This window comes from Alnus glutinosa, chromosome 8, assembly GCF_958979055.1.
Source record: "Alnus glutinosa chromosome 8, dhAlnGlut1.1, whole genome shotgun sequence".
Classification (NCBI taxonomy): Eukaryota; Viridiplantae; Streptophyta; class Magnoliopsida; order Fagales; family Betulaceae; genus Alnus; species Alnus glutinosa.
In genome coordinates, this window is record NC_084893.1 from 3108772 (window position 1) to 3126628 (window position 17857).

At 36.9% G+C, this 17857-nt stretch overlaps 2 protein-coding genes across 2 annotated transcripts; one reads left to right on the forward strand and one right to left on the reverse strand.

Annotated features, from left to right (window-relative positions):
• Nucleotides 1-3146: 3146 nt before the first annotated feature.
• On the reverse strand, nucleotides 3147-5834 carry LOC133875130 (uncharacterized). The gene has a single exon (XM_062313144.1). The coding sequence runs from the start codon at nucleotides 5832-5834 to the stop codon at nucleotides 3147-3149; it is 2688 nt and encodes an 895-aa protein (XP_062169128.1).
• A 6743-nt stretch (nucleotides 5835-12577) lies between these two features.
• LOC133875917 (uncharacterized) lies at nucleotides 12578-17426 on the forward strand. Its single transcript, XM_062314189.1, has 7 exons — nucleotides 12578-12762; nucleotides 13607-13902; nucleotides 14904-14975; nucleotides 15575-15910; nucleotides 16310-16390; nucleotides 16467-16556; nucleotides 16971-17426. Exons 2-7 carry the CDS (start codon nucleotides 13627-13629, stop codon nucleotides 17091-17093), a joined length of 978 nt encoding a protein of 325 aa, XP_062170173.1. The 5' UTR covers nucleotides 12578-12762; nucleotides 13607-13626; the 3' UTR covers nucleotides 17094-17426.
• The last annotated feature ends 431 nt before the right edge of the window (nucleotides 17427-17857 follow it).

Consider the following 17857-nt stretch of genomic DNA (forward strand, 5'->3'; position numbering starts at 1 on the left):
CAAAACTTCTTAATTCCCTAGTCAAGTGATCATGTGTTCATCATGTTAAGCTCACCAATGAAATACGAATCAAAATTCAAAATTTAACCAAATTCTTAGAAATAGCATGATCAGGCAGTCACAATATCTACAAGAGGACAACAAAATGTTTTTCTCACCCCCAAACTTAAACGATACATTGTCCCCAATGTATAGATAGAGATACAATACCGGGTGGAAGGGAAAAAATAAATGGGACTGGTTGTACTCCCCCAATCTTCAACGCAAGAATGCCTGTCCTAAAAAAAAAAAAACAAAGCACTACTCCAGCTTTATAATAAGAATCAAGAAAATCAACAAGAGAAGTGTTAGTAAAGTGGGTTGCCTCCCATTAGCGCTAAGTTTAACGTCTTCAGCCAGACAAACTAGATCCACAAACAAATCAAAAATAAAAATGAGGAAGGGTAAGAAAAACTCCTCTAATCCAAGTAGATGGGATCCGTCAAGTGGATGGAAGCAGCATTTTCATTCTGTGCAACGCCCTCTATGTAGGGCTTCAATCTTTGGCCGTTGACTTTGAACAAAGTGCCATCTTTTGGGTCCTGTAATTCGATGGCGCCATGTGGAGACACTGACGTGACTATGAAAGGGCCATCCCATCTGGAGCGAAGCTTCCCAGGAAAGAGCCGGAGTTTGGAATTGAAAAGCCATACCTTTTGTTCTGGCACAAAGGATTTGGGCAGAATATGTCGGTCATGAAATGCCTTTGTCTTTTCCTTGTAAATGCGGGCACTATCATATGCATCATTGCGCAGCTCCTCCAATTCTGTCAACTGAAGTTTCCGGTGAGAGCCAGCTTCTTTCATGTCAAAATTGAACTGCTTGATTGCCCACAGAGCTTTGTGCTCTAGCTCCACAGGAAGGTGGCATGCCTTACCATAAACAATCCGATATGGAGACATACCGATTGGTGTCTTGTAAGCTGTGCGATAGGCCCATAATGCATCATGGAGGCGCAAGGACCAATCCTTACGATCTGGCCTAACTGTCTTCTCTAGAATGTGCTTCATCTCCCTGTTGGAAACTTCCACTTGGCCACTAGTTTGAGGATGGTAGGGAGTGGCTACTTTGTGTGTGACGGAATATTTAAGGAGCAAGGTCTTGAGAAACCGGTTGCAAAAGTGCTTACCTCCATCACTAATGATGGCCCGTGGGGTACCGAATCGGCTGAAAATGTTAGTCTGGATGAATTTGACCACAACCTTGTGATCATTAGTCTTGGTGGCCACAGCCTCAACCCATTTAGAGACATAATCCACTCCTACAAGAATATACTCAAACCCAAAAGATGGCGGGAAGGGTCCCATGAAGTCGATACCCCAAACGTCAAAGATTTCAACAATTAGGATAGGGTTTAGTGGCATCATGTCCCTCCGAGACATAGCTCCAAGGCGTTGGCACCTCTCACAAGCTCGACAAAACCCATAGGCATCTTTGAACAAGGTAGGCCATGTGAATCCGCTCTGTAGAACCTTGGCTGCAGTTTTCTTGGCACTGAAGTGTCCTCCACATGCTAATGAATGGCAGAAGGTAAGAATACTGTGGAATTCACTCTCGGGAACACAACGGCGGATTATCTGATCAGCACAATACTTGAATAACTCCGGATCTTCCCAAAAATAAGATCGAACTTGCTTGAAGAAGCGGTCCTTGTCTTGTTTGGACCAATGAGAAGGGATCCGACCTGTGGCTAAATAGTTAACAGTATCAGCATACCAAGGCAGCTCCCTCGAAGTAATCTCAAATAGTTGCTCATCTGGGAAGGAATCATTAACTGGAATAGGCTGAGGTTTCTCAAACATAATCCGTGACAGGTGGTCAGCGACAACATTCTCAGTTCCCTTCTTGTCCCGTATTTCGATGTCAAATTCTTGCAGAAGAAGTATCCATCGAATCAACCGGGGCTTAGTTTCTTTCTTGGATAGCAAATGGCGCAGAGCCGCATGATCTGAGTAGATGATTACCTTGGATCCCAGAAGATATGAGCGGAATTTATCCAAGGCAAAGACAACGGCTAGCAACTCTTTTTCTGTTGTTGTGTAATTGACTTGAGCATCCATCAGAGTCTTGCTAGCATAATAGATGACATGAGGAAGCTTACCTTCATGTTGTCCCAGGACCGCACCCACAGCATAATCAGATGCATCACACATGATTTCAAATGGCAAAGACCAGTCGGGGGGCTTCATGATGGGAGCAGAAGATAGCATAGAACGGAGCTTATGGAATGCCTCTAGACATGCATCATCAAAGTGGAAAGTAGTATCCTTGGCAAGTAAATTACACAAGGGTCTTGAAATCTTACTGAAATCCTTGATGAAGCGGCGATAGAAGCCGGCATGGCCGAGGAAGGAACGAATCTGCTTCACTGAAGTAGGTGGCGGTAGATTTTCAATCAGTTCAACTTTGGCACGGTCCACCTCAATTCCTCTTTTAGATACTATATGGCCCAAAACTATTCCCTCTTGCACCATGAAGTGGCTCTTCTCCCAGCTTAAGATTAGATCTGTTTCTTTGCAACGTTGAAGCACAAGTGATAGATTGTGGAGACATGTATCAAAGGAGGAACCAAAAACAGAGAAATCATCCATAAATACCTCTAAAAATTTTTCTACCATGTCTGAGAAGATCGACATCATGCATCGCTGAAAAGTGGCAGGTGCATTGCATAATCCAAAGGGCATGCGCCTATAAGCGAAAGTACCAAAAGGGCAGGTAAATGTCGTCTTCTCTTGGTCTTGGGGATCAACTGCCACTTGATTATACCCGGAGTACCCATCTAGGAAACAGTAGTAGCTTTGGCCAGCAAGACGTTCCAGGATCTGATCAATGAATGGGAGTGGAAAGTGATCCTTCCGAGTATGGGAGTTGAGCTTGCGGTAGTCAATACAGACGCGCCATCCCGTGGTTGTGCGCTGGGGAATCAATTCGCCAACTGAGTTCTCTACCACTGTGATGCCAGACTTTTTTGGAACCACTTGGGTGGGGCTCACCCACTTGCTATCGGAGATAGGGTAGATGATACCTGCATCAAGTAATTTGACCACCTCCTTCATCACTACTTCCTTCATATTGGGATTCAGCCGGCGCTGTGCCTCACGAGACGGTCAAGCATCTTCCTCTAAATGAATCCGGTGCATACAGATGGAGGGGTCTATGCCCTTCAAATCAGCTACAGTCCATCCAATAGCCTCTTTATGCTTCTTCAATACTGCTAATAAACTGTCTTCTTGGTCCTTTTGTAGATCTGAAGCAATGATGACCGGCAAGGTATCATTAGAACCGAGGAAGGCATACTTGAGCTTGTCTGGCAGTGGCTTCAATTCAAGCTTCGGTGGAGACTCAAGGGAAGGAACGGGAGGAGTGCTTGAAGTTGGAGGTAGGGGCTCCTTGGGTAGTCTCCATGGATAAAAATCTGCACTGGCAGCTGTCTCTAGCAAGGCATTTACCTCATCAATGTATTGATTGGTGTTGAAGTCTTCAGAGCCAAAGTGAGTTAGGCAGTCTTCCAAATGATCCTTTGCCAAAATAATGGGGAGTGAATCTTCTACATATTCTTCAATGTTGTCCACAAAGAAACACTCATTTTGATCAGGTGCATGCTGGAATGCAGTGAAGATATTTAACCTGACCTTCATATTACCAAAGGAGATCTCCATGACTCCTGTACGACAGTTGATGCATGCATTGGCCGTGGCTAAGAAAGGGCGCCCAAGGATGACCGGGATCAGCTTCTCAGGATTGGGAACGGGCTCAGTGTCAAGTACGATGAAGTCCACTGGGAAGAAAAACTTATCTACTTTGATGATGACATCTTCTATTACCCCTCTTGGTTTCTTAATAGACCGATCAGCCAACTGTAGAATTACTGTGGTGGGCTTCAGTTCCCCTAGGCCAAGTTGCTGATACACTGAATAGGGAAGTAAATTCACACCAGCTCCTAGATCTAGGAGTGCTTTATCAACCTCACTCTGTCCGATGATACATGAAATTGTAGGGGATCCAGGATCCTTGAACTTCGGAGGAGTGTTGTGTTGAATTAGGGAACTCACATGCTCAGTAAGAAGTACTTTCTTGGGAATATGATTTCTACTTTTCCTTTTCTGAGTACACAAGTCCTTGAGGAATTTTGCATAGGCAGGTACTTGCTTGATGGCATCAAGGAGTGGAAGGTTGATTTTTACCTGTTTGAATACATCCATCATATCTTGTATTTTCTCTCCTTGTTTCCCAAAGTGAGAAGGTGCCTTGAGACGTTCCGGGAATGGAACTTGAGGCTCATATGGTATCTCAAGAGTGGGAGCTGATGAAGAAGAGGCCTCAATGTTTACTTGCTTACCCTTGTCCTTCTGCAGATTCTGTGGGATCTCAGTTTGCTCATCCACCTTTTCTTGCACATAATTGTCGACCCTTCTTCCACTACGCAATGTGGTGATGGCTTGAACTTGTTGGTGATGTGAAGTATTGCCTTCTACCATGTAATGTCCTTTCGGGTTGGCCACCGGCTGACTTGGAAGTGTCCCCTCTTCTCTCTTGTTGAGGGTATTAGCCATCTGTCCCATTTGAGCCTCTAACTTGGCGATGGATTGAGAGTGAGAGTTCACTATCTGATTCTGAGAGTCCACCTTCTGATTGATCTCGCCTAGAAGTTTCAACATCTGAGCCTGAATGCCAGAATCTGACTGAGAAGATGGTGTGGCCTGAGATTGCTGTTGTGAAGGGCGGTATGTGGAAGAAGATTGGTAGGGCTGCCTGTTAGATTGAGCTTGATTATGCACCCCTGGGACTGAGTCACTTGAAGCTTGAGCCTTCCATGAGAAATTGGGATGATTTCTCCACCCTGGGTTATAAGTATTGGAGTATGGATCATTACCCGGATGTGAAAAAGCTGCATTGACCTGCTCGGTTGAATCATCATAAAACTTTCCAGCAGTAGGACAATCATTTGTATGATGCATAGGATTAGAACAAAATGAGCATGGTGTGTGCTGTGTGTGCATGTGAGTAGAATTAGGAGCAAAACCAACAACCATCATTTGATCTAATTTCCTAGTGATAGCATCAACTACTTGGGTAGCTACATCTGCAGAATGTCCTATTTCAAAAAGACCTTCGGTCTTTGGTGCTTTAGGTGCAGGTGCTCTACGTCTAGTGGATGCATGCTGAGTGGAATTATTACTCAAGTTTTCAAACAATGTCCATGCTTCGTCCTCACTTTTCATCATAAATGTTCCCCCACAAGATGCATCTACCATTTGTCTATTAGGCTCAGTCAAGCCTTCATAGAAGCTTTGCACTAGCTGCCACTTTGGGACAGCGTGGTGTGGGCATGATCTAAGTAGGTCCTTGAGTCTTTCCCAGGTCTCATACAATTGTTCTCCCTCATATTGGGAGATACTAGTGATAGCTCTCCTAATATCATTGGTCTTTCCTATGGGAAAATACTTCTTTAGAAATTCTTGTTGCAATTGAGCCCAAGAAGTAATGGAGTTTGGTGCTAAGGAATGAAACCAATGTTTGGCTCTTTCCTTGAGGGAGAAGGGAAAGAGACGCATCCATAGAGCGTCCTCGGTGAACCCGCTCAATTTAATGGTAGAACAAATTGCTAAGAATTCACCGAGGAAATCGTAAGGATTTTCAGTACTAAGTCCTAGAAAAGATGGTAAACTCTGTATAGTACTAGGCTTAATCTCATAGTGGGCTGCTGTAACATCCGGCAACCTGAGACATGTGGGAGAAGTGTATGTGGTAGGGAGATAATGATCTCTCAAAGCCATAGGGTTATCGTCACCCATAGTCTCAGTGGTGCGTTTTCCTAGCAAATTAGAGTTCCTTTCGGATCTAAGTTGTCTAAGAGTGCGTTCAATGTCAGGGTCGCAAGAAATTAAAGGCAATGATAAAGAACGACGACCCAGCATACAACAAAACAAAATAAAGATAAAAACAAAATAAAAAGCTCACAACCGGCCCGTAGGAATGCTGGAATTTAGCTGCTGTAGATGATGATGGCGGTCAGCGAGGAAAACTGAGAGGGAAAAGGAAAAGAAAAACTAAAAGCAAAATTAGAAACACAAATCAATAGTAAAAATAAAAATAAAAAGAAATAGAAAATAATGAAGCTAGATTTAATCTTTAAAACTTAATAACACAACCGTTTGTAGTTCCCGGCAACGGCGCCAAAAATTGATGTGGTCTTTTGTTTACCAAAATATATCAATAATAAATAACCACTCGCAATAGGACGAATCCTTGTAGGATAAGGCTATAGAGAGGGTGTCGAACCTCAAGGACTACAGGGGTATTGCTATCAAGTTTATGAAGATTAAAAATAACTAATGAAAAGATTGTTGAATTTGTAATTAACTAAAGTGCATAAAAATAAACGTAAAAGAGAATTGAAATATAAGAGAGAGAAAAAGAGTAGAGTATTGACTTCACCGCTATCCGCACATCAATGGTTAATCATATTTAATTAGAGAAATTCATTCTATGCATGCTATAAATAAACAAGAAATTACCATATTAAAGCATAAGTATAATCCATCTTCGGTTGGCACGGACCGTCCACCTAACCACTAAGATGCGGTACGACCCGTCTTCCCTAGGCATGGATTAGCTACGTCTTTAATAGGATACATACAATCAATGAAAAAGTATAACCCATCTTCGGTTGGCACGAATCGTCTACCTAAATTACACTAAACTAGGGTGTAGTACGATTCATCTTCCCTAGGCATGGCCTATCTAATTCTCTTGATCATATGTCAATTAAACCCGTTGTATAATCATCATTCTCATAATCACAGAAAATAAGAATGATTTGTGTTCAATAAAGGTAAAAAGCTTTCTAAGACAAGAGAAGAATTCTACCAATATTGATTATGAATTGAAGAACAATTGCATTAAAAGATGAAGAACAATATCAAATTGTAGCAATTCTCATAATTATACAACCAACATGCATAAACTAAAATTCTCTAAATTAAAATACAATCAAACCATTGTGCTTGGATAGGGCTACATCAATACCCTACAAAGGTTTTTAGCCGCTCATGAAGTTGCTGCAATGGCCTCTTGCCATGATTACTTCTCTTCAACTCTTCAAGCCTTCAAGAAGTTTTTCTCTCCGTAGCAGTGTCTTTTCTCAATGTTTTTTTAAGGCCTAGAAGCTCTTGCCATTCCAGAAAAATCGTCTCTTGAGTCTTCTTGTCCAAGTAGGAGATTGAAACTTCAATCCAAGTAGGAAAAGGATTCCAAATTCGGCCAGAATTGTGGTCCTTTATTGCGAGGCGATTTTGATATAGTAAACGTCCGAATTTAGGAAAAGCTATTTCTGACATATTTGTTGGAATTTTTATTATCTTTCCAACGCCACTAATTTTATCGCAATCCAATATCTGATGCAAAAGTTATGATTAAAACACTGAGACATGTGCAGAATCCAAATTTGAACCCAATCCGATTTTGACTCTTATTAGAGAAATTCCGATTTAATCCTTCACTTGATTTGATTAAACTTAACCACATCATATAGGTATTCTATTATGATTGGTTAAGCTTAAACATATCTTCTAGGTCTTCTTAAAGTGTACTTTAAGCCCAAAAAGCATGAAATTAATTGCATCTTTATTTAAAACTTGAAAACATTAAAACAACACAAAATTAAACAAATAACAATGCTAAGGAATTAACATATATAAGTTAAGGGGCTTGAATGTGTAACATTCAACGCTTATCAGTTAGTAAAAGCAAAGTTTCGAAAATAGAACAAACTATATACTAGCAGAAGGCGGGAAAAGGCACGACTGTCTTGAGACTCTTCCATCTTATTTGAATCTCTAATGCAAAGGATACCAACAGAGGCATAATCCTCAAGATAGCTAATACGTACTCTTCAACTCTACCCAAACCAGTGCTGGATTAACAGCAATGTTAGGTCTTATCTCATGATGATTAATGTGTTAGGTAGCTTTCGAAGAAGGAAGCCCCATGCAGTACTATCAAATTGGTTCCCCCATCAAGCCATCTTGTTAGATATATTTACTGCATCACTCATTTTACATAGAGTCAAGCTTGAGTCTCCTATCTATGCACATATCTAAATTCGGGATATCATATTTGAAACATGTTATTAGTAGGACCATACATTAGGGAACTAAAATAGCCATATTAATTTGTAAGATAGATGTCGAAAAACTCTATAAACAAAGACATTATTCATTAAGCACCCAATTGCATGCATGAATTCTATAGGTATAGTTTGTATGTGATGGTAGCTAGTTTTTGTTTGGTACAAAAAAAAATTATATGTTATAAAAGTACAACGGTGTAGCATAGAAGAGCCCTCGATCCCCGACTGATTTGACTCTGGACGCAGCACTTTTTCTCTTTCTCTGCATCATGGTGTTCACCGGTGGACAAAGCAATTTCTTATTCCAAATTTTTTTTCTTAGTATTATAATTTTTAAAACCAATTCTTTAAAAATTATAGCGTCAAATAAGAAGAAATTTATAACGTGAGTCGCTAAACAATTTAGGGTGCGTTAGGAATTGCGATTTCGTAAAAAAAAAAAAAATGATTTTAAACTAAATCACAAAAAATGAATCGTTTGGAAACTGTTTTTTAAAAAAATTGCGATTTGAAAATGCATAAAACTGCTTATTCAAATCGCAGGCAATGTGGTGTTTTTTTTAAAACGGAAAATTTTAAAAGGCTAACATGAGATTTTAAAGGCCAAACTGCGATTTTGTCAAACGCTTAACTGTGTTTTTAAAAATCAATTTTTCAAATTGCACATTTTAAAATCGCACTTTTTGGAATCGTAAATCCAAACGGACCCTTAGTAAAAAATGTAAAATCAATTACTATGGTTTTACTGAGTTCCAAATAGCTCATCGAACTTTAAAAAGTGACAAAAAAACTCTATAAGATAAGTACAAAACATAAGTAGGTCACTTCCATGCATTTTTCCTTAACAAATTGAACTAAGTCCATTAGTTATGAAATCTTTGCAATATTTTGTCATTGTTGATTGGTCTTGAAAAAGCTATTTCAACAGTGTCATCTCAATTAACAAAATAATGACAATGTTACAAATGAATAAATTAATAGATCGAGACCGTTTGGTTCGAAACTTTTTCAATATTATAATCGGATTTTATTCAAAAACTTGGAAACCCACATACAACCTGAATAAAAACCCGAATTTAAATATTCAAATGCCATGATTTTTCAATCATTATTAACATAAATTTTCATAACAAAAATCATTATACACAATTTTTCATATAATCCAATCATTTCCTACCATTAAAAACATTTTTTTTTCAATATAAAAAATTTAAGAAATAATTGCACTATTGGTCCATGGGGTATGTCATAATTATGAATCACTCCCAGTGGTTTAAAAGGTTCATGGAAGGTCCTTATAGTAAATTATAATTATAAAACGAACCCTGAAGTCAAATTCTGTTAAAAAATTTGACAAATTCTGTTAAATGCCACATCAAACCAATAAGATGGTGACACGTGTCCATCTAAATAAAAAAAATAAAAAAATAAACTTATTTTTTTCGTTGTAATGCTTAAGATAACTCATATGTAATCCCCCATAAACTTTTTATCAAATGTAAATTAAAAGTAAATTCAGGAGTTTGAGAGAATTAATTAAATAGGATATTTGTATATGCTCTTTGTTCAAATTACAAATCGTCTTCCACAATACTTTTAATCACATCGATGATATAAGAAAACATGAAGATTAACAAGTGTACCATAACGAGTACTCTTAACACATATCTTCAAGTTTATTTAAACTCATTTATTGATTCAAGCCACAACAAGTATAAATTTAATTAGTTCATAGTGCTTTTACAACTCCAACAATATGTTTTCCACGATGTGTGTCACGACATTTTTACGATGCTTCAACATTCAAAACACTATTAATCAAGCGAACAAAAAAAAAATTACGATTTGAACATGATTCTTAACAACACAACTAATGTTAGTCGGAGCTGATGTGTAAAGCAATAAACATAATAAACAGACAAATTATCTTTCGAAATAAATATGAATTTTAAGTTCATTCAACTCACGTCACATATTGTTAACTTGATCTTATCGATCTCTTCCCTGCAATCTGCTAATATTTAACCCCACTATTGCTAAGCTTTGTGCTTGCTTTAGAATTATTGGTTCAGTAGGCCGCCAATCTGAATTATTTTTTCCCAGATTCATTATCTTGGCATGACCTAATAATCATAAAAAAGTTTGGATCATGCATGTATAGGTGTTCGTAATTTGGCCGGTAAATAATAATAATAAAAGCAATTAACTTGCAATATATTCATATTGATAGGTTGTGCTGTTTATTTGTTAATGAGTTACTCCACTTATTTTTATAATATTTTATTAAATCACCCTTTTTAAAGTTTGAATTCAATAGGTAAAAGATGAATGACGAAAAAAATGTTCAAACTCATAACTTTTAACTTTAATATTATGTTGAATTATTATTTATCTTAAAAACTTAAGTTTTATTCTAACATATTGAATATAAATATGTTGTTCTGTCATTTAAAAAATTGAACATTTAATGATTATTTGCATTAGCAGTTTCAAAACACGTGGTTTAAAAAAATAATTTTAAAATATACTTAATAAAAAATAATTTTTAAAAACGTAATTAAGTGTTTGATAAAGTTTGTAATTTAATAAAATAACGTCTTAAACTACCTTTTGAACACTACGATCTCTATTTGTTAATGTTTTTTGGGGGTGATTTTGTTTTTGGTTTGAAAAAGTTTTACGACGTGACATAAAAGTAAAACTTATTTTTGTGTTTAAGTTGTTTGTTAATAATTTTGTTTTAAAAATATATCATAAAAGACAATATATATATATATATATATATATATATATATATTTTAACAAAAATGGTAATATATTATTATTTTTATTTAAGAACATATTAGATGCACCTACCTTCCCATAATATAATTAAAATATAGAGTGAAGGCTTTACCTGGGGCTGGCCTGCAAATGCTGCTTGAGGGAAAAGTTGCATTTATTTGTAATGGGGTGGAGTTATGATTTTATATGCAATCAAACTGGCTGGTCCACTTGTAACAGCAATTCATCATAATCCCAAAAAAATCCAGGGGTAATTTGAGTTGTTACCTACCTAAAAGGTTTTATGGTTAATTGACTATAAAGAGCGAACCAACTTATAGGTCATGATCGTTTGTAATTATTTATCTGAATTTAAGAGAATTCGGGTGAATAATTACGAGAGATCACTTATGGAACTCATCCGACTAGAAAAGTAGTTGGACAACTTAATTTTTTTTTTTTATTTGGTCAGGTAGATTTCATAAGCGGTCTCTCACAATTCCGGTTTGAATTATGTTAAATTCAGACAAATAATTGTAGAAGATCCTAACCTTAAACTTTATAAGTGGTTATAAAAAATTTCAATTACTTTATTATCTACCCATTCAATACGATCAATTTATTTTTTCTAACCTTTTAAAATGTTGTAACTTGTATAGGTTTCTAAGTGCTTTATGAATGAAAGAGTTTGTTTGGTTCAACAGTTTTCAAACGTGCAGTTTAAAAAAATAGCACTTTTGACTAGTCAAATCGTATGGTCAAACAGACTCAAATCATTACGACTGCAGTGTAATTGTGTTTACATATGCTAGTAAGTGATATCGTGTCAAAATAAGAGTAATGCTATATACTACACTAATATATTGTCATTATCAAACTATGCTGCTGTGACAATTTTAATCCAGTTTTGAATTAGACATTGTTAAAAAAAAATTAAGAGTGAAGTGGCACTGTCACATCAGTATAGTGAAATACTTGTAAAATATAGATGTAATATATATAATATTACTCCAAAATGAAATATAATGTGAAAGGTAGGGATTGATGTGACTATGAGCAAACACAATCCCCTCATTTTTCAAGCATGTATAAGTTGAGATCATTCATGTTATGCTTGACAAATTGGTTAATAGTATGAACATGTTGGTTCATAATTTGGTGCTATTTACATCGAAAAACATGGTAAGGCTAGAAATCACAATTTTATTTTACTATTATCTTACCGTGCCGATGTGAATCTCTATGGCATTAATCAACTATTTATCACGTCAGCATGATAGTCTGGCGGTGGAATAAAATTGTAATTTATAACATAAGAATATTCAAAATAAAAAAATAAAAAAATATAATCAAGCTGAATAAAAAATGTAGTTAAAAACCCAAATCAATTTAAAACTAAGTTGATTATTTTATACAAGTTTTGTTCATAACCAAAATAATCGCCATTTGTTGACTTGACAAAATTTAATGAAGCCTATTGGATGGGACCATGGGTTAAGACCAGGACCGTCCACGGTGGCAGATCCTCTAACTTACGTTCATTCAAATTTTTTTTTTCAAAAAATTAACTAATTAAGATATTTATCTATTTAATTTTTTATATTATATTATACTTTTAACACGCTTTGGACGATCGTTACCCAAGCCTAGTGAAACACCAGCTTCGTCTACACCGAACCTAATTGACCGGAGGGTTCTCCGTATAAAACAATCTCTCTCTCTCTCTGATTTCATTATTTCAAAGAGAAAGCAAAGAGAGAGTGTTGGACTTTTTCCTTAGAAAGCTAAAAATTCAGGTCCAAACAGCGCAAATTCGACGAAATCTGCAGGTAATTTTCCGGTTTGGCTTTTGTTAATTTATCCTGGGCTTAATGAAAAGATCCTGATTTCGGTGAAATTTGATTGGGATTGTTGGTTCTTGGGTTTTGTGTTGAATCGTGCGGGTAAATTGTTGATCTTTCTGTTCGCGTTTTAGAGTTTTTGAAGAAAAGCTTGGGATCATGGGTTATTGTTGGGGTTGAGGTAGTGCGACCCTTTTGTTTGGTTGCTTGAAAAGAAGGGAACAGAGAGGAAATTAGAACTTTGAGTTTCTTTTTTTCTTTATCGAATGTCTTATTGATTTTCTTATTGTTAATTGTAATGGGTTTTTACTGGGATAAATGGTGTTTTCCTGCATTTTTCTGATCAGCCAAACAGAGAGAGCTGAAATGGGTTGACTTTGTTGGCAATTTGAAGTTCTTGATGTGGAAATGTTTTCCTTTGGTTTTAGTTTATTGTGATGTTGCAAATAAACCTTTACTTCCGGCGGAAAGGAAAAAGCAAAAAAAGAAAAAAGAAAAGGAAAATGCGGAATCTCAAGATTGCATCTGCAGCTTCCAATTGAAATAGTCAAAAATTCCAAACATTTTATTTTTTTTTGGTGTCTGCTGATAAAACTAAGAAAGTAGAAGCGAAATGAACATTTTTTCAAGTATGATATTTGGTAGTTCTTTGAGGAGAAATGAAACCCAGCATGAAGATTTTTGAAGTTTTAACTTTATCTGTGAACTATTGAATGCATTTCATTGTTAGTCAGCAGCAATTTGTTTGGAATTAAATGGAATTTTAGTTTTTTGTGAATTAGATGCCTGTTCACAACTTTGGAACTTAATGATTTTAGTTATGGTGAATTAGGAGTTTCAGTTTGAGTAAGAATGGGCGACCATGTGGTTTTGTGTGTTGACCATCCCGTTACGCCTGAAAGTTTGCAATCGCTGCAAGGGGCTGAGGCAGCCCCGGGATCTTCTGGAGAGGGTTCTGGCTCGCATCCTGCTGATCCACCCAATTGTGCCATTGACATTGAGGGGGTTGGGGAACATGGTGTGTCTGAAGAAGAACCACTGATTCAGTCGGTGGAATGTCGCATTTGCCAGGAAGAAGATAGCATTAAGAATTTGGAGATCCCTTGTGCTTGCAGCGGTAGTTTGAAGGTAATGTAATCTTTTTTTTTTTTGTTTTTTGAGACAATGCTCTTCTTTCTGAATGCGAAATGTTTGAATATTTGAGGGTTTAATTTCTTCTTGCTTCATGCTTACTTTAGAATCTGTAATGTGTTTAAAGGGTATATTCCATCAGCATCAGTGAAACTAAATTTCTTGGTAATGTTTCTGTTTGAAGTAGGCTATCACTTTAAAGTGTTTTAGTATCTGTTTTTATTTTATTTTATTTTTATAATTTATGCTTGATCCAATTCCCAGGGATTTAAATAATGACATGACATATGTGAATGATGGTCTTTAGTTCATATTCAGAGGCATGGGTTTGCCAACAATTTCTCTTTAGTGTATCTAATTGGTCTGGTGGCTGGCCTGTAATACAATCGAAAGGTAAATTGGCCTGTTCAATTGTGTAGCCTCTCCACTTGGAATGGAATACCTTTCCTTCATCAGAAGGGGACAGGTACTACCACTTGGCTGCAATGGCCGGTGGTAATAGTTTCTATTAGAAGATATATGAATAATGACAGGTATTACCACTAAGACAAGGGCCAGTGGTTATTTTTTCTAATAGAAAAGAATGCAACTTTCATGTAATATATGACACCACGGCTTAGATGATAAATCTTCATGTTAAGGACCATTGCTCTAATCAAGCTAGATAGTAATATTACGCCATTCATTAGTGGCCTGACCTTGGTACCTGTCATGCTTATCAGCTGTCACATGCCTGCACACACAGACCATGTCGTAGATAAGAAATCTTCATGGTAAGGACCTATTGCTCTAATCAAGCTAGATAGTAGTATTAGGCCATGCATTAGTGGCCCGACTATCTGAACATGTTAAAAGCTTGCTCCCCACAATCAGTACTTGGATATATTGCTCTGTTCCCTTCTTTCTTTTTATATTCTAATGTCTTGTTTTAATAATGTTATAAATCACCAAAACTTACAACTTATTCCCGCCTCCCCATGCCCCCTCTTTTTATACAGTATGCTCATAGGAAATGTGTTCAACGATGGTGCAATGAGAAGGGAGATATAACTTGTGAGATATGTCATCAGGTAAGCCCCCACTTTCTTAGTATCTAGAATTGTTGCTATCTTCACCCCTGTTTTCAGTAAGGAATCTATATAGGTGATTTCCATATCTTGGATTTATAATATATGAAAATTGCCAATATTCATGGAGACATGGACGTAAGCAACTTGTTTTGTTTCAGAAACTGGCCATGGCGATGGTTTTCTATTTCTTGGTGAATGTGAATTGTGAGTACGAAATAGTTTGTTGTATCATGAGCAATTGCATCTGGCGTAGCATAGGTACCAAGTGGGATTATGTGCTATATCATGTATTTGAGAGAACTTAATACCTTCTGATCTCTCTCTCTCTCTCTCTCTCCCTCCTTTTTATAATTTTTTGTTTTTTTGAATGCTATATGCACATTGAGAGGTGTTGAATTCTCGAGCTCATTTTGCTCTGACATGGGTAGGTATGGGCTTCCAATAACATGGTCTCATATTTGAATACAATATTTGAATGCATGTTAGTGTGAAATTGCTTGAAAAACTTATGATCATATGTTCTTCATTAGCTAATTCCACTTATGAATTGAGAAGTCAAATCAGTGTATCAACTTCACATAAATTTTTTCTCTTTGCAGCCTTATCAACCTGGTTATACTGCCCCACCTCCTCCACCTCACTCTGATGATACTGCAATTGATATAAGGCAAGTTTGTACTCTGTCCCTACACTTATGGGTCACTGTACATGGACTTGTTTCTTACATGCTCTTCTATTCGAAACTTTATTCTTTTTGTTTTGTGGATTTGACTCACAGCGAGGGTTGGACAATTTCTGGTGCCCCTTTGGATTTGCATGACCCTCGACTATTGGCAATGGCAGCGGCGGAACGACATCTTTTGGAGGCTGAGTATGATGACTATGCTAATACTAGTGCTAGTGGAGCTGCATTTTGTCGCTCTGCAGCTCTAATTGTAAGACATGAAAACCATTTCTTAACTTGAATCTATACATTATATGTCTAAATATTTGGTAGATAGGAATCAAATGTCTTGGTGAGCCTGTCATTTTCATTGAGAACTTATGTTGTAGATGTATCTGAAGATGAGCAAGTTGAAGCTTGCATGATTTATGGAATTTTACATATTGTCCTTTTGAGCTGGTTTATACTGGTTGGCAGCATCTAGACCTTATTTTACATTGTGATCTGGGTCGCTTTTGCGGGCAACACCTTGGATACACTTGTTCTCAATTGGAAAAGAAAAATTTATTGCTGTGGTCTCTATTGACCCTTTTTATGTGATAGTATAGTATCAATTTATATGAAGACGCTGTGTGGTTATAGTTTGATATATTCTCTTGTTTCTTGGCAGTTAATGGCTCTTCTGCTGTTGAGGCATGCTCTATCCCTTACCAATGCTGATGGGGAAGATGATGCTTCCACTTTTTTCTCTGTAAGTAAGATTTCAGTGTTTGAGTTCAAAAGTTCACCTTGTTTCACTGTTTAACTAAATTGTTAATGCTTTACAGCTTTTCTTACTTCGGGCTGCTGGTTTTCTTCTGCCATGTTATATAATGGCCTGGGCCATCAGTATATTGCAGCGTCGAAGGCAAAGACAGGTTAGCATTTGGTTATGCTATTTTGGAGGAAATAAATTTTTGACCAAAATATTTCTCGATTATGGTGTCAATTGGAATTTGGCTTGCTTCTCATGCACTGGAAAATATTGTTGGAATCGTGCTTTGTTGGTCATTTAAGAGAAGTTTTCCCTTCATATAATTGGAATTGAACTGTTGATTTATGGCTAATTCCATTCCTTCAGCTGGGAAGTGATGTCTATATCAACAAACGGGGTCTTCTTGAATTTCTCTTTCTTACTTTTCATACATGTCATTCCCAAATTCTTTCAATCTCTTGTCTGGCATACTTGAGAGTTGCTGACTTGTTTGGGTGGTAATGCAATAATTTCAAAATACATTATTTTGTTTAGTACTTTTTCATTAATTTGTTCATAAATGTTTCTATTGAATCAGGAAGCAGCAGCACTTGCAGCTACAGAAGTTGCTTTTATGCTGCAGGCTGGACAGCGTCGGGGCTTGCAATTCACCATAGCACCAGGACCTGCAGTGATTCCCCATCAGGAACCACTTCAATGATATGGTGTTCATAATGGTGGTAAGATTCTGCATTAGTGGAGCAGAAAAGTTGGAGCTGGAAATGTGAGCACGTTGTTTAAAATTTGCTGCTGGCAGTGAGAAAATTGGAAGGCTGTTTTTTTTTTTTTTTTTTTTTTAAGTTGTATCTTTAATGGGGTCTTCTATCAACCCCCCTCCGTTTTATTTTCCCCTTATTGAATGTCCTCCTATTTCTCTCATTATGTTTGTACATATATCCCTGGGTCTTAACAGTTATGCTGCTCGGGAAACTTGTTTATCTTATCAGAGCTGCTTTCACAGATTATTATATTTCCAACTATCTTGATATTAGAATTTATGGTGTAAGCATGTATTTAAGAATGAGAAATGCTATTTTGCATTCTCCCATGTCAGCCACCATTGGATTTTTTATTTTTATACTATTATTATTATAATTAAGGGTGGATGGAGTATGCCACATCAACATAGTATGTTAGGAGAATGCAAAATAAAATTTCTTTAAGAATTCGTGCATATGTTTGAAAGTTAAGTCGTGGCATGCCATATGGCAAGACTGGAGCTCGCATTCTTTTTCATGGCAGGACATATGACAGCACTGTTTTGTAAACGAACTTTTCGGGATTCTCATAATCTTGTGTCAGTTGTGTGAGTGCTGTTAGGGTTATTGCAATTTTTACTACGAATCATTTACAAGTTGACGTCCCAACCCATAATTAGTAAAATGATTAAGCTAAAATTTGACTTGTCAACTTAATTAATTAGCG

Bases quoted from the DNA above. Each gene is read 5' to 3' on its own strand.
- LOC133875130 (XM_062313144.1), bottom strand. From the start codon at position 5,834: ATGGGTGACGATAACCCTATGGCTTTGAGAGATCATTATCTCCCTACC.
- LOC133875917 (XM_062314189.1), top strand. From the start codon at position 13,627: ATGGGCGACCATGTGGTTTTGTGTGTTGACCATCCCGTTACGCCTGAA. The intron at 14,976-15,574 runs GTAAGCCCCCAC...TTCTCTTTGCAG, and splicing joins CTTGTGAGATATGTCATCAG to CCTTATCAACCTGGTTATAC. The intron at 16,391-16,466 runs GTAAGTAAGATT...AATGCTTTACAG, and splicing joins ATGCTTCCACTTTTTTCTCT to CTTTTCTTACTTCGGGCTGC.